The sequence below is a fragment of the Urocitellus parryii genome, chromosome 1, assembly GCF_045843805.1.
Source record: "Urocitellus parryii isolate mUroPar1 chromosome 1, mUroPar1.hap1, whole genome shotgun sequence".
NCBI classification, from domain to species: domain Eukaryota; kingdom Metazoa; phylum Chordata; class Mammalia; order Rodentia; family Sciuridae; genus Urocitellus; species Urocitellus parryii.
In genome coordinates, this window is record NC_135531.1 from 144,439,694 (window position 1) to 144,462,404 (window position 22,711).

At 46.9% G+C, this 22,711-nt stretch overlaps 1 protein-coding gene across 1 annotated transcript in view; it reads left to right on the forward strand.

Moving 5' to 3' along the window:
• The window catches only part of Cyfip2 (cytoplasmic FMR1 interacting protein 2), a 122,205-nt gene that overhangs the window by 19,850 nt on the left and 79,644 nt on the right, over nucleotides 1-22,711 (forward strand). Inside the window, exons 2-10 of the mRNA XM_026388321.2 lie at nucleotides 947-1,086; nucleotides 2,636-2,725; nucleotides 7,860-7,937; nucleotides 9,540-9,641; nucleotides 11,944-12,125; nucleotides 14,178-14,274; nucleotides 15,901-16,029; nucleotides 18,839-18,943; nucleotides 21,143-21,234. Coding sequence (XP_026244106.1) covers nucleotides 970-1,086; nucleotides 2,636-2,725; nucleotides 7,860-7,937; nucleotides 9,540-9,641; nucleotides 11,944-12,125; nucleotides 14,178-14,274; nucleotides 15,901-16,029; nucleotides 18,839-18,943; nucleotides 21,143-21,234 — 992 coding nt within the window. The 5' untranslated portion in view covers nucleotides 947-969. The remainder of the gene's footprint in view (nucleotides 1-946; nucleotides 1,087-2,635; nucleotides 2,726-7,859; nucleotides 7,938-9,539; nucleotides 9,642-11,943; nucleotides 12,126-14,177; nucleotides 14,275-15,900; nucleotides 16,030-18,838; nucleotides 18,944-21,142; nucleotides 21,235-22,711) is intronic.

The window sequence follows — 22,711 nt, forward strand, 5'->3', positions numbered from 1 at the left end:
AGCTTGAGTTGGTTAATTGCCCTGTTCAGATGTTTTTCAACTTCGCTGCCTGGCAAAATTATCTAGGTAGCTCTACTCCGCTAGGGTCCTAGACACAAAATTATCCACGTAGAGTTGATTGGTTTTCACAAAACATGCTCCTGTTATGGAGGACATGGAGGGTCTTCTGACTTTGTAAGCAGTGTTGATCTGAGTGTGGTGTCCCAGCTCAGTTAGCCTGTAAAATCTAGCCTCTGATCTCCAGTGGATTATCTTGGCTGTTGCACTCACAGATATTTGTGTCGTGCAATAATTTAAGAGTGGAACTGATCAATACCCTTATGAAGAACAGAAAGTAGATAACTGGCTAGGCTAGAGGCCTTGTGAAGAAGGAATGCATTCTTTTGATTTTTTTTTTTTTGCTGTATTTGACTTTTTTCTAGTTCTTAGATAGCCAAATGTGACTATATGTAAATGTCACTATATATATTTATATAGAAATGTATATTTTTAGATTCATTCAATAGATTTATTAACATGTTTGAAGGTTCAGTTCATGAATATGATTTGTTTATATCTTCTAACCTGTATTAAACTTGTCCCAGTGTCCAGATTTAGTTGAAGGCCTGTGCCCTTGGTCACATGATCATGTGCGCCTTGCACAAACCTCTCTGGGACTTATTTCTTCATCAGTTACATGGGCAGAATACAACCTTTCCATGATTGTCAAAGAGGGTGGTGGTGAGGCTCAGTGAGATAATGGACACTTTGGAAACTGCAAAGAGATTTTGAAATGCAGAAGGCCCAAGTTGGGGACATCATGTGAAGAAGTGGCAAGTGAAAGTGACCTCAAGGCATCTTAATCCCCTTTATTCTCCAGAAGGAACTGGGACAGGGTAAGGATTGAAAGAAATGTTTGGAAACCCCTGAAATGAATTTTCCCATGTCCTTCCTTCCCCTCCCTCAGTGTAGAACACAGAAACTGCAGCCATGACCACCCACGTCACCCTGGAAGATGCCCTGTCCAACGTGGACCTGCTGGAAGAGCTGCCCCTCCCAGACCAGCAGCCATGCATCGAGCCCCCGCCCTCCTCCATCATGTACCAGGTAATGGAAGTGGGGGAGCATGCCGGGAGCTCAGGAGCTCTGAGTCCCCCAAGAGCCTCTGCCCTGAAGGGAGAGGGCTGCATCTAGAAGGTTAAAGGTCAAGAGCTGATGCAGTGCCTCACGCACTTGGGGAGCCGGGTGTGAGGAACAGATGAGCTAACCAATGTACATCAGGGCTGTTTCCGTACCCCAGGGAGGGCTGGTCGATGTGCTCTGACCCCAGGTACCTTCCCAGCTGTTCTTGCTGCTGCACCAACCATGTTTTGGCAATTCTGACCTCATGAATTAAATATTGCCATTTAGAAAGCCCTAGAGCCTGCCTGGGTAGTTACTTCGCCTTCGTGTATGTGAAAAGAACGCGAGGACTCCACAGGGCTCAGGGAAGTAGGTCAGAGGCATTTGCTTTGGCCTTAGAGGAGATCTTGTGATAGTCTACCCTTGATTGCACAAATCCACCATCCCATGGGGCTGGTAGGGAGGGCACCCTTTTGCAGTTGGAGTCAGCCCTGCAGTATAGTCCCTGGGCCCCGCTTGCTAGGCCAGAGGCCTTGTGAAGAAGGAATGCATTAATTTGAAATTTTTTCTCTGTATTTGACCTTTTGCTAGTTCTTAGATGGCTAAGTGTGAATGAATATAAATATATATTTTTAGTTTCATTCAATAGTTAGATTTATTAACATGTTTGAAGGTTCAGTTCATGAATATGATTTATTTATATCTTCTAACCTGTATTAAACTTTATGGTTTTTATTTACAGGAAAGTTTAACAAAATTTCCCTGTAACTATGCCCCCTCTTCTCTAGACACATGGACCCTTTTACCAAATATATGTATTTTACCAAATATGTCGACTTGCTACATATGTTAATATGTACATCTTGTAAATATAAACTCGGTGAAATATGTATATTTGGTATATAATAATATGTATATGTTTTTAAAATATGATTTTTTTCTTTTTATCAAAAGGAAATAGCACTATTTATAGTATTCGATGACCTGGCTTTTTCTTAAAATTTATTATGGGCATTTTTTCTATCACAATGTAATGTGGTTGAGCCACATATGTTCTAGCACCTCATGGTCCTTCTAAGTCATTGCATGTACGGTGTATGCTATGATTTATTTAGCCATTTGCTATTGATGAGCATTTGAGTGGTTTGCAGGGTTTTTTTTTAATCACAAAAATGCTGCAGTGGTTGTCCTCATGCATATGGATTTGCACCTTCAGGTGAAAATTTCTATTAATGGCTGGATCAAAGTGATGTATACTGAACTTTTAGCAGCATTTTTGGGCTCGTGTAGTTTTGGCATTTACTTCTGAGTCTCTTGATGAGTGACTGACCACCCATGGGAAGCAAATGGGCCCTGTCCTCAGCCTGTCCCTGCTGGTGTGATTATGCAGTCAAGTGTTTGGGGGAGAGGCAAGATTCCAGGTGAGATGGCAGTAGGTTTCCACAGAGTTTGTTGACAGTAATTTGCTTCCTGGACACCAGCTACCTTGGACCCATTCCCAACAACTAAATGTGCCTAACCTTTAATTCCACAGGCCAACTTTGACACGAACTTCGAGGACAGGAATGCATTTGTTACAGGCATTGCAAGGTACATTGAGCAGGCAACGGTCCATTCCAGCATGGTAAGTCTCTAGAACCTCGTGTGCAGACGTGCTCCCTGCTGAAGCAGGAGGGGCTGTGGGCGGTTTCTCACACGGGGACATGTCCTCGGCTACCCTCACTACAGACCCCAGCTATGCAAGCCATTGTGTAGTCCTGCCCCACCTCCTTCCAGAAGCTCAGCACACTGCTCCCCTTTAGCTTCAGGCTTTGCAAATCCCACTCACTGTAGCCCCTCCTGATCTCCACCGCTCACTTCCCTGAGCTTCTGTAGCTCTTTGGGTTAACATGTGGTTAGATTCTGCCTTGTCTTACATTTCATTGATTACCGAGTATGTGGAACTTTGTCTGTCTGCAAAGCAAAATATTCTTCATAAAAGAGACACGGTGACTTTGGCTTTGGAGTAACATGGTTATTGACTCAAGGAAGCCAGTGGCCTAGATCACCCTACAAGCAGAGCTAGCTATGATTTTCTTTCCTAGGTTCTGACTCTAAAAAGGAGGGGTCATCCCCTTCTCTCGTGGGCTTTCCTTGATTTTTTTCTTCTCGGGCAGCACTGGACTTGGAGGAATTCCAGAGTCCTTATCTTGGGGCTCTGTTGTGGCCTGATGGATCTTTGTCACTATGTTCGTTGTATTCTCTAACCTTGACTTAGCAAACCTACTCGTTTGTTCTGCAAGTATTTTGCATCTGTACCTGCAGAGGACAGGGTCAGTGCTGGGGAGGTGCCCAGGGACAAACGGGCCAATCCTAGTTCTCAGGTAGTCAAGTCAATACTGAAGCTTGCCATTCACCGAGCACTTTCTCTGTGCAGATATTTTAAGTTCATTGTCTCATTTCATCCTGAATGAACCCTGTGAGGTAGTTCTGTTATAATACCCATTTTATGCTAGGTGCAGTGGCACGTACCTGTAATCCCAGTGACGAGAGACTGAAGCAGGAGAATTGCAAGTTCAAGGCCAGTCTCAGCACCTTAGCAAGACCCTGTCTCAACACAAAAAATAAAGGACTAAGGATGTAGCTCAGTGGTAAAGTGCCCCTGGCTTCACCCCACCCAGTACCTAAAAATGAAAACAAACAACAAACAAACAAATAAATAATAAAGTACCCACTTTACAGCTGGGGAAAACTGGAGCCCACAGTTGACAAATGAAGGACCTAACCTCTGCTGTCTGTCAACAAAAATCTGTGCTCTGGACTACTCTTTGTGGACAAATGAAAATTCACAAAGGGTAAATGTCATGGTTAAAGTTCGGTGTTTGAAGGGACTTTTGATAGGATTAGAGAAAATTTGATGAAGGAAGTGACTTTCAAGCGGGACCCTATAGGAGGATAATGACACCTTTAAGCTGTCTGTAAGGCATTCCTACCACAATGCATTGGAGTCCTCAAAATCGCCCTGGGACTTGCAGAGGGATCAATATACCCATTTTAGAGATGACAAAACAGAGGCCTGGAGAAGTTAATAAGCATGTTACTCATGGTCCTACAATCAGGAAGTCATGGGATTGGATCTGAAATCTGGGACTGACTCTCTGGATTTTACTCCACTGTCTCACATGGAATTTTACCAGACTGGGAGAAGTGGGCTTACCCTGCTGGGAGAACCAGTATGAACAAAGGCATAGAATTTCCAGTGGTTACTCATGTGTGATCTGTGAGGTCCACATGAGCAAATTATGGTATTGATGGAAATTCAGATGGGGGTCAGCTGGTGCAGGGTACATCAGTTGGCGAGGGCTGCCTTAACAAAATGCAGTAGACTGGCTGGCTTAAAGAGTGGGTGTTTATTTTCTCACAGTCCTGGAGGCTGGAAGTCCATGATCAAGGTGTGGGCAGGGTTGATTTTTCCCAGGGCCACTCTGGTTTACCTGAGACTGCTTCTGGCTGTTTCCTCACGTAGTCTTTCCTGTGCACACACAGCATGTCTCTTTGGGAAATCTAAATTCCCTCTTCTTATAAGGACACCAGTCAAATTGGATTAGGGCCCACAGAAATGACCTCATTTGAATTTAACCACCCCATCTCCAAGTAGAGTCATTCTCAGGTACTGGGTTTAGGGCTTCAACAGATGATTGTGTGGAGGGAGAGGGATGCATACAATTCAGCCTGTAGCACCGGGCTTTCATTCATCACTAAAAGTCCAAAGGCAGTGGAAGGTTTTTGTCCATAGGAGAGAGTTGAGCAGAATTGTTTCACCTGTTATGTGTGGAATGAGTTGAGGAAGAGTGAATGGAGCAGATAAATCACTGAGATCATTAAATTCCCAACCCTGGAGTTATTAAAGATGGTATTAGGGTGGTGGCATTGAGGGTGACTAGGGGGACGTGCATGTGAGAGTCACCGGAGCTCAGCTCCACGTGGCCTAGCAATCTGCTGGGGTAGAGGGAACAGCAACCACACTGAGGTGTTCTGGAAATGTCAGATCAGGGACTCTGGTAGGGAAGTCTAAGGAGCAGGCTGGTTCAGAGGGTCACTGCATGAATCTTCTATTGCTGCTGTAACAAGCTATCATATTCTTAGTGCCTTAAAACAACACAGATTTCTTTACTGACAAGTACTTTAGAGGTCCCACGTGGGTCTTCCTGAATTTGATCCAGGTGCCACATTTGTTTCTATAGGCTCTAGGGAGCTTTCTGTTGTCTTGTTTTTTTTTTTTTTTTGTTTGTTTGTTTGTTTGTTTTGTTTTGTTTTTTTTTTTAGCTCCAAGAAGCTTGGCTTGTTTCTAAATAAGAAAACTATGACCCTTATGACAAGTTGAAAGATGGGTCCAAGGGAGGTAGGGCCAGAAGTCAAGTCCCAAGGCCCCACCCAGGACTCCTTTCTCCATATCGTCTTGGCCTCTTTATTCAAGGCCAGTTGTGCAATAAATCCAGCTGAGAGTCAGCTAAACTGTCCACAGGGCAGAGTCCACGCCCATCTTCTCCACTGCCCTGTTCAGCACAGAGCCCGGGACCCGTGAGTGCTCAGTAAAGCTTTCATTGAATGAAGGAGTTCACATTACACCTGCTATGGGCAGTTGCGTGCTAAAAATAGATGCACATTCTTTATATTACTGTCACTTCCCCTTTTTGACATGTGTTTGAAGCAGATGACTGTAGGACACCCACGGGTTGATCTTGGTTCTTTCTGATCTCAAGGACAACATGTTACTGATGCTCAAAGCTCTCTACATTAAGCATTGAAACTGTGACTTGTCAAAGACATTTGCTGTTGAAAATAGAGCTGTAATAAGTAATAAACTCCAGGTTAAATCTGATGTGATCCTAATGAGATATGGAATATGTAAGATATGCAGATTTAAAATTAAATCAATAAAAGTACATTTTTTTTTAATAGATACAGATATTCACAATGAGACATGGCCTCATGTTACTCTTTATTGTGTTTGGGGGCATACTTTTCATAACCTAAAACCATTTAAAGTGTATAATTCAATGCTTTTTTTTAAGCCTATTCACAATATTATACAACCACACCACCATCTAATTTCTGTTACCCAAAAGAATACCCCAGACCTCTTAGCATTCACTTCCACTTCCTCTCTCCCTGTGAACTCTGGCAACCTCCAATGCACTTTCTGTCTCTCTGGATTTGCATATTCTCACATTTCACCTAAGTGAGTTATACAATAAGTGGCTTTTTGTACCTGGCTTCTTTCACTTAGTGAAATGTTTTTCAAAGTTTGTGTTGTAGCCTGTGTAAGTACTCCATTACTTTTTATAGGTGAATAATATCCCATTGTAGGATAGACCACTTTTATTTGTCCATTCATCAGTTGGTGGACATTTGGGTTATTTCCTTTTTTTGTTGTTGTTGTTATTGTTGTTTTGGTTTTTGTTGGTACTGAGGGTTTAACCACTGAGTTACTTCCCCAACCCTTTTTATTTTTCTTTTGAGACAGGTTCTTGCTACATTGCTTAGGGTCTTGCTAAATTGCTGAGGTAGGCCTCAAACTTATGATCCTCCTACCTCAGCCTCCCGAATAGCTGGGATTATGGGCATGTACTACTTTACCTGGTTTTATTTCTATTTTTGAGTTATTATGAATAATGCTGCTGTGAACATTTATGTCACCCATAAATCCTGAATCCTCAGAAATTTCTGTGTGGACACAATTTCAGTTTTCCTGGGTATATATCTAGCGGTGAAACTGCTGGGTCAAATGGTGACTCAATTGTTAATATTTTGTGGCACCTTTTTTAGGAATTTAGACTGTTTTCCTAACTTCCTTTACAGATCACCTAGAGAGAGACATAGTGTCGTTGAATTCTCACAGAATTCTGTCACATCAGCACCACCACCATCATCATCACTTTAACAGATGACTAAGTGGGGAGTTTTAGTGATTTACTGTGGACTAAAGGGCTGAGGGTGATGAAGCTGGGTGTTAGCTCAGATGTTCATACCTTGAGTTGAGGGCTCTTTCCACAGAGGCATAGTCCAGGGGATGAGTCATCTCTGGTTTTTAGGCTCATTTCAAAGTTGTTGCTTATTTCTATCGTGTGTATATTAATTATTCTCCTGCTTATAGTAATGTGGACTCTTATCAAAGTGTGAACTGACAGTACTGTTATGTTATTTTAGTATATTACGTATTATCTATTGTTATTGTAGTACTATTACCTTACTCTAGTAGATATATAAAGTAACATAGTATTCCAATCCAGAGAGAGCTTGTAATTCAGAGCTTGGTACATATGCCACCAATTTTTTTTTTGACATTCAGGATATATTTATAATCACTATTGTTTTGGTTTGTGACCTATTTACATACAGTTTTGCTTGCTCATTTTCTTGCTAACTATATCTGGGACACCTTTTTCTGTGGGAACTGCAGTTCTGTCCTCCTTTCCAAGGTGGCCATCCATCTGTTTGAAAACTGTAGCCCTGTCATAGAGCCCTTGGGCTTCTGATGAGAATGATGTAGGTCGGTTTTTCTTACTCTTGTGCAAGTGAGTCATCTGAGCATTTTGTTGAGATGTGGCTTGTTATTCCATAGACAAGGGGGTGCCTGAGAGTCTGCCTTGCTAGTGTGCCCTCTGCTAACGGTGCCAATGCTGCTGGTCCACAGACCACCCCAGTGATAGTGAGGCTCTTGAGAAGCCCTGGGCTTGGATGTCACTTATCACTGCCCCCTGGTTTTGCTCTTTCAGAATGAAATGCTGGAGGAGGGACATGAGTATGCCGTCATGCTGTACACCTGGCGCAGCTGTTCCCGGGCCATTCCCCAGGTGAGACGGCCTGCACCCTGTGTGTGTGTCTCAAACCCTTCTGCGGGGGTCTTATTCTTTCTCACTCTACTGACTGAGCTTTTCCAGGTGGGAGGGGCAAGTCAGGGCCTCTCATCCAAGGAAGCAACCTGAAGTCACTGATGACTAGGGCCCATGCCCAGGGACTTAAAGGTTTGTGCAGTACAAAGTATGCATAGTATCTTATTTCAAAAACTGTACATGCTGATTTTCTGACACCTAAACCATGGCAGAAGGATGTAAAGTACAATATAAGAGCTCCTGGCCCCACCAGCCAAACCCACCTTTCTCCATAAGATCATCACTGGGAACACTTTGCTGCATATTCTTCTGTATCGTCTCCCTGGCGCGAATATTATTTTGTACATTTTTATCATTTATAATAGTGTAGTTTCTTTTTTTATATTATTCTGCCTTTTGCTTGTAAAAATTTCTTCATTACTAAACTTTTTTTTATGTCAAAACATACACATATTTTTTTAACCATCATTGTCATATAACTAATGAGTTCCATCATCACAAATCAACAAACCACAGGTGTATAAAGTAAGCAATCTATTCCTCCCCTCCTAATCCTGGTCCTTGGGGAGAAGTGCTATTTGCAGTTTTTCAGCCTTACTGATTTCATCTGCCGGTCTTTTATATGAACACAAAGAGTTTTGTCTTTCTTAACAAAAACAGGATCAAATCATCTTGTTGTTCACCTGCTAGCTTATGGTGACAGTGCTGTTATGGCAATTTATGTAGTTCTATCTCCTCCCTTTTAAGAGTTCATCACTATATTGTGTGATTACATCATCGAATCCATTTGATCATCCATGGATGGGTATTTAGCACTTGCTACCTTTTTTTTTTTTTAATTCTTTTAGTTGTAGATGATGCATACCTGTATTTTACTTATTTATTTATTTTATGTGATGCTGAGGATCAAACTCAGTGCCTTACATGTGCTAGGCAAGCACCCTACCACTGAGTCACAATCCAGCCCTTGCTACCATTTTGAGAATTTCTGGCCATCTGTGAAGAGTGTCCTTGAACCGTCTCTCCTCAATCTTCAGATTCAGTTGACCTGCTGGTGGTTTTGACAAGAGTGTTGTAGAGTGTCTGCCATGTGATTCTGATGTGCACGCTGGTTGAAAACCACTGGGCAGGGAAATGGGTTTTTAATGGCACATCTGAGGTTGGCCGACATTGGCCTGGGGATGGCTAGGGGAGCAAGGGATAGAACATTGCTCTTTGCTTAGAATCTGACTGGGCCCCCCTGGGACAGGGCTGGGGAAAAGCCAAAGTGGGAAGCTCCTGATCATAGCACAGAACACCAAAAAAGGGAGGGGGGTTTCCTGTCTTGGGACCAGCTGGTTCCTAATGTGTAGCCAGTCTCTGGGGGGGGGGGGGGGGGGGTGCGTCTGCTTCCCACCAGACCAGTGAGACTGGGGCCACCTCAGCTTTTTCTTGCTTTGGAATCAGTTACTTCCCAACAGAGGCCCTTGTGAGAGTAAAGGGTATCCTTATTAATAAGACCACAGGTGTGGACCAGGACTGTGTGGACGAACCAGGGTGCTGAGTCCCCTCCTCTGCCCACAGGTGAAGTGCAACGAGCAGCCCAACCGAGTGGAGATCTATGAGAAGACCGTGGAGGTGCTGGAACCGGAGGTCACCAAACTCATGAAGTTCATGTACTTCCAGGTGAGCTGGCCTGGTGGTTCTGCATCAGGAGACCTGAGAAGGACCACCTGTCTTCCAGACACCAGGCTCTGCACCTTGGTACCATGCTGTCTATTCATCTAGCAGCTATTTTTAGAAAGCTACCTCCAAACCCCTGTGTGAGCAAAACAGACACATGTCCCTAGCCCCATGTAAGTTACATCTGATGAGTCTGTGAGTGTGCTCTGGGCATGGGGAGAGACTGACTATAAAAAGTGATTTTTCAGTGCTGCGAGCAAACTAATAGTGAAAACAGTTCCGGGTTGTGGAGTATCTGCTGGTGCTCTTTAGGGACAGTCTCTTGGGACGTGTGTGTGGACTGAGCTCTGGGCAGTAAGAGAGAGGCTGCCTGCAGTGGTCAGGAGCAAGAGCACTCCCTGGAGAAGGTACTGTAAAGGCCAAAGCCCTCGGGTCTGATGTGTTTAAGAAATAGAAGGAAGACAGGGAGACCGGAACTCAGTGAAGATGGGGGGGGGGGCGGGGGGGGAGAGGAAGGAGGAGACTGTGGGGAGGGCACTGTGGACCCTGAGATGTCATTCAAGGCCATGGGAGGCACTGGAGGGTTTGGGTGACTTCATCTGATCTGAGGTTTTGTGACAGCCTCTGGCTGCTGTATAGGGGTGGATGGCATGTTGGGGGGACAGGAAGAGGTTGGGAGGAGGAGCAGAGGGACAGCAGGGAGGCCAGTTGGGAGGCCTGCGAGCGTGATGGTGTCAAGAAAGAATGAGCCAGTGTAGTGGCACACGCCTGTAATCCTGCAGCTCGGGAGGCTGAGGTAGGAGGATCATGTATTCAAAGCCAGCCTCAGTGACTTAGTGAGGCCCTAAGCAACTCAGTGAAACCCTGTCTCTAATAAAATATTAAAAAGGGCTGGGGATGTGGCTCAGTGATCGAGTGCCCCTGGGTTCAATCCCTGGTATGGGGGGGAAAAAAAAAAGGAAAGGAGGAGAGAGGGCCAGGGCTTCTCTGAGTGGGCAGGCTGGCTGGACAGGGGCCACAGGGAGGCACGTGAGTAGAGGGAGCAAGGTGTCACAGTCCCATCAAAAACAGCTGAGGAGGACAGGTTGGTAACTGGCATCCAGGCTGAACTCCAGGGTGGGCATCATGACACACAGTGCGCCCTCTTCTTGGTTCCCCATGGAGCTGAGTGTCATGGATGGATTCCCTGCCAGTCCCCTGCACAGTGGCAATGCCTGGGGGGTCAGTGTAGCACAAGGAGGTGAGGATAAACGAGGATAAATGAGGTCCATTGGTAAAGAACAAGTAGAGCCCTGTTCCACAGCGGGTCCCAAGGCTGTGGCTGCTGTCAGCAGCACAGACCCGGCTTCCAGGAGCCGCGGGTCTCTTCGCGAAGGCAGACAGACCTGCAAAAGGAGAGCTGCCCAAAGACCCTGGGGTGCTAAGCTGAGGCCTCCCCAGAGGCATTCGCAGAAGGGAGGATCTGCAGTAACTTAGAACCCGGCTGGCCAGCACCACAGTCACTGGCCACGTGTGACTACTGATGTTAATTAAAATTAGGCACAATTAAGAACGCAGCTCCTCAGTCACAGAGCGCATCTCAAGTGCTCCATGGCCACTCGTGGGGAGCAGCTGTTGATTGCACGGGGCCAATGGGGAAGGTTCCCATGGTGGTGGAAAGCTACCGGGTGTGGTCTTTGGGGAGAGGGTGGCTGACCGCGGGGTCCCAGGCCCACGGCTCACGTTGGAGCCGTCATTTCTTTCCCCACTTCTCCTCTCCCTTCCTTCCATTTCTTCTCCTCCTCCTCTTTTTTTCCTGCTCACTGCCCCTGGAACACAGAAGCAGTCTCTTTTTGTCTTGTTGAACTGTTTTTTTCTGTTTTTGTTTTTTCCTGACACCAGCTTTACTGGGGTATGCCTGGAATGGTACCTGGCACACAGTAGATGCTCAATAAAGAGTTATTGATCATCATGAGCCCCTTTCTCTGGATGGTTCTCACACACTCTTGGCCTCCTTCTCCTTGTTGGCCAGTGCCTGACACTGTCCCAGGTGTTGGGGACACAAAATGAATAAGACATATTGATGCTTCTAAATGAAAGTGTGTTGGATGAATTCATTGGTTCGACTCACTCAGGGCCAGATCCAGATTGCCTCTAAAATCAGATTTGGATTGAAATACTTCTCTGACAAAGTCCACCCTACAGATCTGCCCTTTTCTCGATGGCCTGGGGAGACCCCAGGGGAGCCTTGACCAGAAAGCAGAGGGAGCCACTGCCCCCCACCCCCTGGGCCGCCTCTCCCTTATGCCTGCTCCTCTGCCTCCAGCGCAAGGCCATCGAGCGGTTCTGCAGCGAGGTGAAGCGTCTGTGCCACGCCGAGCGCAGGAAGGACTTTGTGTCCGAGGCCTACCTGCTGACCCTGGGCAAGTTCATCAACATGTTCGCCGTCTTGGACGAGCTGAAGAACATGAAGTGCAGTGTCAAGAACGACCACTCTGCCTACAAGAGGTCAGCACCCTCTTCCACGGGGCCCTCTTCCCGGGCAGCAGCTGGGTAGCTGGAGGGAGAGGCCAGTGCCCTGCTCACAAGCTCCTTCTCTGGTACCCGACTAGCCAATCCCCAAGACAGAGCAGGGCTGGGCCTGTGTCAGCCTGGCTTGAGGAGCAGGCTGTGGAGCTGAGTCTGTGGAGAGTCTGAGCTTGGCAGGGTCTTATAGCTCAAGATGGAGTCAGAGCCTCATTTCCCCATCCATGAAGCCATAACCATTTTGCTGCCCCATGCTTGATGGAACCAGGAAGGTAATTTTAAAATGGTTACTGTGTTAACTTTGTGTAGCTGTGACAAAATACCCAACATAAACAACTGAAAAGAGGAAAGGCATATTTTGGCTGATGGTTTCAGAATTTTCAGTCCATGGTCACCTGATTCCATGGTTTCTGAGCCCGTGGTGAGGCAGAACATTATGGCAGGATGTACGTGATGGAGCCAAGTTGCTCATCTTATGGTGGCCAGGAAGCTGGTGGGGGCAGGAAAGAAGGGGCCAGGGACAAGATTACCCTTCCACGGCAAGCCCTCAGTGACATACTACTTCCAAGTAGGGCCTATTACATTACCTAGTTTCTACCCCTTCTCAATAGCCATCAATGGATTAATCCACTGGTGAGATCAGGGCCCTCATGATTTGATCACTTCTCCAAAGGAGCCCCTCTGTGCATTGCTGCACTGGAGACCAAGCCTTCAACATGGGAGCCTTTGAGGGAAATTCCAGATCAAGACTCTAGTAGTTACATTAGTCATTTTTCTGCAAGACTCAGGAAGCCATTCAAACTGCTTATGCAGAAGACAGAAATGAGTTGGCTTATGGAACCCAGACATCCAGGCATGCTGGCATCCAGTGCCTGGGTAGTGATGTTAGCCTGGTCTCCCCACCTCTGCTGCCCTTCCCTCTCTAACAGCCTCCTGCTCAGGCCAGTTGTGCCTTATGGTGGTCTCTGGCAGCAGCTTCCCACCAGCCAGACAGCAACCCCAACTTTCAGGGAAATGCTTTTGCAAAGGTCTCAGGGAAGATGGGTGTCCCTCAAGCCTGGATCATGTGCTGATCCCTCCATTAGTCACTGGTGAGGTGGGCTGCTCTGATCAGACCCTGCTCACTCTTAGATTTCGGGGGGTCCATGTCAGCTTAGAAGAAAGGACCACATCTAAAATTGTATGTGTGGGGTGGGGAGGTTGTTTCTCTTTATAAATCAGGACACAGTCACCCAGGAGGAGACAAGAGCAGTTAAAAGCAAGATACTCCCAGCATGTTGCATGAGGTTCAGATGAACCCCAGAGTGTCTGGCCACCTCTGGTGGAAGGACTTTCCATGTCACTGTTGGGGAGGGAAGAGGGACCCTCCCCCCGCATTGTCCTTGGGCTCAGAGTGCCTGGAATGAGCAGACTGGTTCTCACAAGTCGATTCTTCTGTGTACACCATGAAATCCAGGGTGCCCAGCAGGCAGAGCCCATGTCTCAGCTGACCCAGAAATGTCAGCTTCACAAAGATTCCATAGATAGCTCATGGCATAACATCCTCCCCCACACTCTCGCCAGTTAGAGCACACTGCTGCCATCTCTGCCACAACCGACGTCCTGCGTGTCCGGAGCGAGGCAGGGGTAATTTGCTTCCACAGATCCCTGTGTGCCCTACACCCATCCTGCTTTCATCTTATAATCCTGTAACGTTTAGCAGACTTGTTTTCCATGCAATGCTTTGCTTGAGAAACATCAGGTTTTCCTTATAGTAAAACTGGACGTCTCCAAGGCTCACGGTGCAGCTCCAGGGCAGGTGCTCCTTTCACTCCCCCTAGGCCCTCCGCCTGCAGCAGTGGAGGCTGGCTCCCCAAAAACTTTCCAAGACTTCAGAGATTTTCAGTGCATCCCTGCCCTTGAATTTCAGATGCCCTGTCCTGACCTCGGGGGACAGTGTCACTCTGGGTAGGGTGGAAATGGGAGCCCACGTGACGTACCTCAGGCTCAGGGTGTGCCGATGCTCTTCTGTCTCACCTGCCATCTACCTTTCAGGGCGGCACAGTTCCTGAGGAAGATGGCGGACCCTCAGTCCATTCAGGAATCGCAGAACCTCTCCATGTTCCTGGCCAACCACAACAGGATCACCCAGGTGGGTCCTGCCTGGCATCTTGGGGAAACAGGGGCCTAGAGGCTGAGTGAACCTCAAGCCCAAGCACATGAGCTCAGTCCAACTTCTGTCTCCACTGCCCATCACAAGAGTGAAAAATCACTGCAGCCTTCAGCCTCCCTCCCAACCATAGTTGGCCCTTCCACCCCCTCCAGGCTTTGTCCTCTGAAAGCCTTCAGCCAGGGTAGAGGACCAGAGAGCAGGACCACCACCCACTGCAACACTTTGGGCAAAGGCCAGGCCTCAAGTTCTCATCTATAAAATGGGTCTGTCACTTTGAGTATATTATGAGGATTTATCTCACTGGACTATTGTGAGAAATGAGATGCTGTACAAAAAGCCCTCGGCATGCTCTGTGGGTGGGCTTTGTGATCAAAAGAGCTGAAAACAACTTAGAGCAGGAAAAGTTTATTTGGGGCTTACAGTTTTAGTACTTTAGTGCTGGTTGGCTGACTCCATGGCTCTGGGTGTGAGGGGAGGCAGAACATCAAGATGGAAGGATGTGGTAGAGGAAGGTTGCTCAGCTCTTGGCATCCAGGAAGCAGGGTGACAGAGTGAGGAGTCAGGGACAAGCTATAGTCCAGGCCACATCCTACCTGCCTATATTTACCACCCAGTAGTCCTTTCAGATTATTAGCCCATCAAAGGAATTAACCAATCATTTCATCTCTGAACACATGAGCTTTTTGGGGGGTGTCTTGTAGACAAACCACAATACACCCAAAGCCAGGAAAGAAGGAAGAGGTCCAGAGCTCTAGTCCCTGCTTTGCAGGGCATGACCACTCAGCTGTCACTCTCCCATTATACCTAGCATAGCCTGACTCGTCCCACCCTCTGTCAGGTCAGCCTCAACAGGTGCCAGCAAGAATGTTGGCAGGACCCAGGCCAGTGCTGAGGGGCTCTGCATCTCCCCAGGGGTTTTAGGCTCAACTCCCTGGGCAGAGACCCATAGTTGGCAGGATCCTTCTTGCTCTGTTCACTGCCCAGTGTCTGAGGCCCCAGGAGACTGAGCCCCCTGCTGCCTGTACAGAGCTCCAGCAGTGCCCTTCTTGGGTGTCCCACAAGGACCGTTTGCTCCTTTGGAGGAAGCACGCAGATGGGAACTTCAGATCCTTCTCTCTAGGAGATGTTTCTATACTGCTGTGTCCTGCCAGGAGGAGACACCTACTGGCCCAGGTGCCCCCACCCCCACCCTGTGGGTCTTTCCCTGCCCTTGTCTGATGAAAACAGCACAGATAAGTCCATGCCTTCAAAGCTGAGCTGAAATTACTACAGGCCTCTTGTAAAGCTGAGCTGCTTTGGCTCTGCCTAAGAGAGTATGCTTCTTACACGCAATTGCTGGGGACTGAGATGGAGGCTCCAAGGCAAGCAAGCTCCCTGCGCAGGAGGCATGCAGGAGCTCTGGCTACCCAGCCACTTGGGTGGCATTCACAAGGGCATTCGGACATCAGACTGGCTGGTGTGAAGGCTCCTCTCCCCCAGGGCCATTCATGACTCCTGGGCCATTGGTAGAGTCACGTGCTTAGTCACTGCTGCCCAAAATGTGTGGCAGGTGAGGATGCAGGAGGGGGTGTCTTGTGCTTGTCCTGAGGGCGGGTGCTGTTTCAGTGTCTCCACCAGCAACTGGAAGTGATCCCTGGCTACGAGGAGCTGCTGGCGGACATCGTGAACATCTGCGTGGATTACTACGAGAACAAGATGTACCTGACCCCCAGTGAGAAGCACATGCTCCTCAAGGTAAACCCCATCGCATACTGCAGCCAGGGACTGCCTGTCCACCTCCTCCTTATCTAAAATCGTTTTTAAAGAACAATATTTCTATTTCTTAAACAGTGATACAGATCTCACTGCACATGTGGTCTCCTCCTTTGCTTTAATATCCCCTATGCACCTTTAAGGTATCATTAAGGACATTTCTGCAATATAATTTTTAATGGCTGCCCACTATTCCATTCTATGGGGATGTTGTTGTTAAACATGTTCCCTGGGGTGAGATTTTTGTTTGCTAAACTGCATTAAAACCCTCATAGCACAGCTTTTGTGTTTTTTGCTTTTTTTTTTTTTTTTTTTTTGGTTCCAGGACTAAACTCAGAGGCACTCAACCACTGAGTCACATCCTCAGCCCAATTTTGTATTTTATTAAGAGACAGCTCTCTCTGAATTGCTTAGCACCTTGCTGTTGCTGAGTCTGGCTTTGAACTCTCAATCCTCCTGCCTCAGCCTCCTGGAGCCACTGGGATTATAGACTTACACCACCACACCCAGTGTAGCACAGCTTTTATGCACCTCTTTTGGTCAAGCTTAACATTATGAAAGAGAAATTGCTGAATCAGAGGGAAAACAGAATCTTAGGGCTTTTGCTTTAATTTGTCAAATGGTCATAATTATCTCAACAGTTTACAAATTTTATCTTAAAATTATTAATGGGGAAAATCTAGGATATCCAAAAAAGCATTCAAAAATTTCAACCTGTCACCATCTTTTACCCTGGAGATAACATCTTCAGAATTATGATGCATATTCTTCTAATTTTTTTCTATGCTTGTATATTTAAAAAATATGCAATATACATAAGCATGTTGAATTTTTCTCAGATGTACTTAAATGTGTTTGGAATATTTTGCAGCAGTTGACTAAAATAACATAGATGAGCCTTCTTGGCTTTAACCACTGCTAAGATTATTTCTAATTCCTCTCCAATAGTTATAGCACTGACAGGAACAACTTTCTCCATATCTTCACATGCAACATAGAGCACCCCCCTTTTGATTCTTTCTTCCCTCAAACCTCATCTTCCAAAGTGTTTCTTTGTCTTCTTTCTCTCTCTCGTTCTCTCGCTCTCTCATATGCCACTTTTGGCATTTTAAGAACCCCTGACCTGGGTTAGTGTTCCTGTCCTTACATTTCTGGCACCTCAATTGAGTTTGTAGGGTATATTTCATTGCTTTGTCAAAATACCTGGTGTAAAGTACAAAGAAAAAAGATTTAGTTAGCTCACAGTTTGGGGGACCAGAAGTCCAAGCAGCATGGTATAGGCTCTGGCAAAGTTCCTCCCTGACTGTATCACATCATGGCAGGAAACTATATGTATCTCTGTGTGGTCTCTCTCCCTTGCTTGTCAGGTCACCAGGATTCAATCATGGGACCTCCATCATAATAAGCTAATCTAATTTAATCACATTCCAAAGAACCCACCTCTGAACCATCATGGGGTTAAGGTTTTCATCCTGTTAATACGCATACCATGTAACTTTGGGGATTAGAATCCTGCATGAGATCTAGGGGGAACAAGCCACCTTCAAACCATAGCACAAGGCAGTATGTCTGTATGACTTGTTCACTCCAGCTTCCTCTTGGCCGCCAGAAACCCAGAGAGGTTATTCAAAGTTCAGACCCTTTCCCAGCCCAGCTCCCTGCTTGGGCGGTACCCAGCTCTGCCCATGCTTGCTTACTCCATGAGCTAGGTTATGAAACTCCAGTCCACCAAGCAGTGTTAGATACTACCTTCAAATTCTTCAGCACTATTTTTTTTCCCTCTCAATGCTCTTTATTTCCCCCACATCCTAACTTCCCAGCCCACTTCTCTCTGAATTCTCCAACATCTTCAGTCTGGCTTCCAACACAGTTGAGCTATTTCACAGCTCTGTAGTTTGTGTTAATGAAATCAAATGCCACCAGAGGGCGCCATGCATCCTTAACAGGAAAAGTCCTGTGCTCATCCTGCAGCACAGGTAGGACCCAAGAGGGAAGCCATCCAACCTGAATAGTCTTCCAGTCGACTCTCTTCAGTGTTGGATGAGAAATAGAGGCACAGCGAGAAGTGACTGTCCCATAGCTTATGTCTAGCCGCACCCCTTCAGCAGCACATTCCACATAGAAGGAAAACAAACAAGCTTTGGGGGTTGAAATGAGAATGTTGACCTACTTATGAAGCTTTCCTGGCAGAGATTTGCTTTACAAATAAAGTCACCCAGGTCTCTATAGGAACTGTTACATTGTTATTTCTTTGGGGAGAAAAGGTGGATATTTTTACATTCACCATTTGCCAGTGTTATGTGCCTGTGAGGTGCTGCACCCCACATAGGCCTCAGGCTCCACTCTCAAGAAGGACCTAAATGTGCCCATTCTTATTGACAGACCCTGGTTGAGATCCTGTCACCGCAGCTCATCTTTGTGACTTTGACAAGCTGTCCAACCTCTCTGTGTCTCTGATTCCCCAGCCATAGAACAAGGCTGTTGCTTAGAACCTGACTCACAAGATTGTTGTCAGAACTAAGAATTATGGTCAACAGCAGTATTTGTTAAAGTCCTAAGCACAGTCTGTGGTCCATATTTTCAATGCTTACGAAGTGGCTGCCATAATATCCTAAATTTATCATTGAAATTAATCTCATGTTTCCTGTCTATATTTGAAAATATGAGGGTTTTTTTCGTAATGAATGTGTGTCTCTATGTGTATGTATACAAATTAAACCTTTTTTTTTTTTTTTTTAACAATTCCAGTGCATTGTGAATAGTTTTTGCACTCTACCCTTTTTCGTTCTAGGTTATGGGCTTTGGCCTCTACCTGATGGATGGAAATGTCAGTAATATTTACAAACTGGATGCCAAGAAGAGAATCAACCTTAGCAAAATTGATAAGTTCTTTAAGGTCAGCCACTAGAGCTGGGGCAGGGCAGGGGGCCAGGGTTACACCAGCATCAAGAGGACTGGGGAAAGGAATGAAATTTGCCAGAAAATAGGGGAAGCTGTTAATTGAGCAATTACTCTGAAGACCCCCAACTTCAGGATAATAGGGTGACAGCTTCCAGCTGCCCCTGGTGGAGGAGTTGGCACTAGAGAAGGTTGTCCCGGAAACCATGCATGGTTCTCAAACTCAGTTCCACTGGGATTCGACTGGGGGAATGTGGTTCTTTTTGCGTTTTCCTTTAACCCTTTCCAGAAGTCATCTAAAGAAAGAGGTGTCTCCTTTCATTTTCAGAATAAACCAAAGCTCAAGGAAGTAGGAGGGCTAAAGACTAGATTTTAAGTGGATTCCCATTTGCAAAAGCACAGCCTCTCCCTGGGCCCACTGGAAGCCCCTTGGCCTCCCTCCTGCCAGGCGAATTGCCTCACTGGCCTCCATTAGGCACTCAGTCGGGGTTCTAGTGCTTCCGAGTTGATCTTTAAAATCTTTAAAAACAAAAACTTGCAGTCAAGTCAAGCCTTTGAGTTGGTTTTTTTTTTTTTTTTTTTTTTTTTTTTTTTTGCAAAGGGGCTTCCATGCTTTGGAAATGAATCCGTTTTTTCTAATGGTGGGTCTTGCAGGCATGAAGCTGGTCTTGGCTCAGACATGGGAATGCCCAGTTTCATATAACTGGTGAGATCTCATGAAGGTGTGGCATGGAGAGCACCAGGCGGGGTCAAGGGGAGCAAGAGGAGTCTTGTTTTGCTGCTTGAATGGGCTTTTTTTTTCAAGCTTGAAACCTTTACTTTTCTCCGGAGCAGCCCTAGATGAAAACAGGGCTCATCTTGGGAGACCCTTGCAAAATCTGCCTTGAGTCAGTGTGCATAAGTGAGCTATGAAGGGAGAGGACACCCTCTCCACAGACAGGCCTGGGGTAAAGTCTGGCACTGCTGCTTCATAACTGAATGGCTGTGGGAAAGTCACTGAATCTCCCTGGAACCACGTCTTCCTATCTGAGAACTATGAATGCTCGGGTAACTCCTCGGAGGGTTCCCCCAAGATTCACTGGGGTTGCGTAGATGAGTCCGAGCCCTGGGTCCTAATCCTGGCTCTCTGACTTTATGGGACATCACTCAGCCTGCCTGTCTGTCAGTTTCTTTGTCGGTGACATGAACATGATTACAGTACTGACTTCACACGATTTTTATTTCTTTCTTTTTCCTTTTTGATACTAGAGATTGAATCCAGGGGAACTTAACCCATCCCCATCCCTTTTTTTGTATTTTATTTAGAGAAAGGGTCTCACCAAGTTGCTTAGGGCCTCACTAAGTTGCTGAGGCTGATAAGAAGAATGAAATCATGGCATTTGCTGGTGATGGATGGAGCTGGAAAACATCATGCTAAGTGCAATGAGCCAGTCCCCCCGAACCTAGGGCTGAATGTTCTCAGATTTGTGGACGCTAACCCAGCAAGGGAGGTTGGGGAGGGAATAATGGAAATAGATTGGACTAGACAAAGGATAACGAAGAGAATGGTGAGGGGAATAGGAAAGACAGTAGAATTAATTGGTCACGACTTTCCTAGCTGCGTATACACAACCAGGGTAACTCCACATCACGTACTACCACAAGAGTGGGAACCTAATAAAATAAATTATACTCTATGTAAGTGTATTCTGCCAAAATATATTCTACTGTCATGTGTAACTAAAAATAAAAAATGAATAAATAAATAAAAATAGCAGCAGAACAACAACAATAACAAAAAGTTCCTGAGGCTGGCCTTGAACTTGCCATCCTCCAGCCTCAGCCTCCCAGGCTGCTGGGATTACAGGTGTGACAGGTGTGTACTACCATGCCCGACTTCACACCCTTCTGGAGCAGTAGGAAGAGAACGGACCCTCCACTGCAAGGCTAGCCATCTGGTCCTCAGCCTTCATCCATTGTACTGGCTGTGTGACCTTAGACAAGTCACTTTGCCTCTCTTGGCTCGGTTGCCTAGAACACAGAATTGGTTGGAGACAGGGGAGGACCAGTATGCCAGCTGAGGCTCCTTTGGGTTCTGGGTTCACACAATAGCATCATCAGAAGCAGAAACAAGGGGCCAGCCCCCAGGCGCACACGGAGGCCCTCTGCCCCCCTGCCTCCGGCCGCATCTCACGCGCTGTGTTTGCTTCCTTTGCAGCAGCTGCAGGTGGTGCCCCTGTTCGGCGACATGCAGATAGAGCTGGCCAGATACATTAAGACCAGTGCTCACTATGAAGAGAACAAGTCCAAGTGAGTGCCTGCCGTAATGTCTCTAGGCTCCTGCGAGGACGCCCGGCCCGGGCAGGGGGCCGAGGGGCCACTTCAGTCCCTCCTCCCTCCCCAGAGCCCTGGGCAGGTGGACCCTCAGATCACTGGCGCCACCAGAGGGAGCAGCGGAGGGTGCTCGGAGCCCTTTTGTATCCGCCCTTTGCTGCCAGGTTCAAAAGGGCTCAGAGCACAACCATGTCCCTCATCCTGCTTAGTGGTAGCCCATGGTGTCCCCTCAGAGGGACAGCAGGAGTCCTCCTCCTTCCCTGAGATGTGGGGAGGAGCCGCTGGCTCTCGTTGGCCAGCTGGAGAGAGATGGTGACAATCTTCACCTCCCCGATTCTCTGCTTGGGTTTTGCGACCATTCAGTAAGTACGTGGTGACGTGTGGCCGGAAAGGCTCCAGTGTGAAGTGAGCCGACGCCTCCCCTTGGGTCATTTTATCAACCACAATCCCAGGGAATCTGTGCTGAGGTCTGAGGGATCAGTGGCTCACAGGACTTGGGGGACATCTGGCTCCAGTCTCCGCCGTCTGCTTTGAAATCGGATGCCGTGGTGGGGGTTGCTTCTGAGTGCATTTTACCCAGGGCTGAGTGGACATGGCCTTTCCAAGTGGAAGGGAGCTGGCCATCCTGTGGTCACGGGTGAGAGTTCAGTGCCTTCAAGGACAGCTGTGAAGTGGCCTTGACCTCTACTCACCAGGCTCTGTAGCTGAGCTCCCAGGGATCGCCAGTCCTGTGCCTCCATCCTCTGGGGCTGCCTGGGTGGGAGGAGCACGGGGTCAGGGATGAGGGGCTTATTTTCTGCCCTTTGCCTGCCTGGCTCCTGGACCACCTGACGCTGGTTGGGAGGAGGCTGTTGTATGACCAGGGCAGGAAGTCAGAGGTTTGAGTGATGGTTTCTTTATCCCTCCAAGTAGCTCAAAATAAAGAATGGCAAAGTATAAGCATGAGAAAGGCCATCGCTGTTCTGAGCACCCCCAGGAGAATCCCTTCAGGGCTCCTTTTAATATTTCAACTTCTCTCTGAAACCTTCTGAGCTCATGCTCAGTCTGTCTGCTGGGTTACCAGCACCAGACAGGGGAAGACAGGAAGGGGAGTGAGGACTTTCACTCGTTCATTTTCTCTCCAATGCAGGATGGTTTTCTTTTTCTTTCTTTTCTTTTTTTTTTTTTTTGGTACTGGGGATCAAACCCAGCAGCGCTTTACCACTGAGCCGCAATCCCATCCCTTTTTAATATTTTATTTAGAGACAGGGTCTCACTGAGTTGCTTAGCACCTTGCTAGGTTACTGAGGCTGGCTTTGAACTGTGATCCTCCTGCCTCAGCCTCCCCATGCAGTACGGTTTTCCTAATCACATCTGTCAGAAAGGGTAGAGAGAAAGAAGGGAGGACAGGGAAGGAGGAAAGAGACAGGCAGGAGGAGGAGGAGGCCAGCCCTGTGTCCTTGGAGTCCTGGAC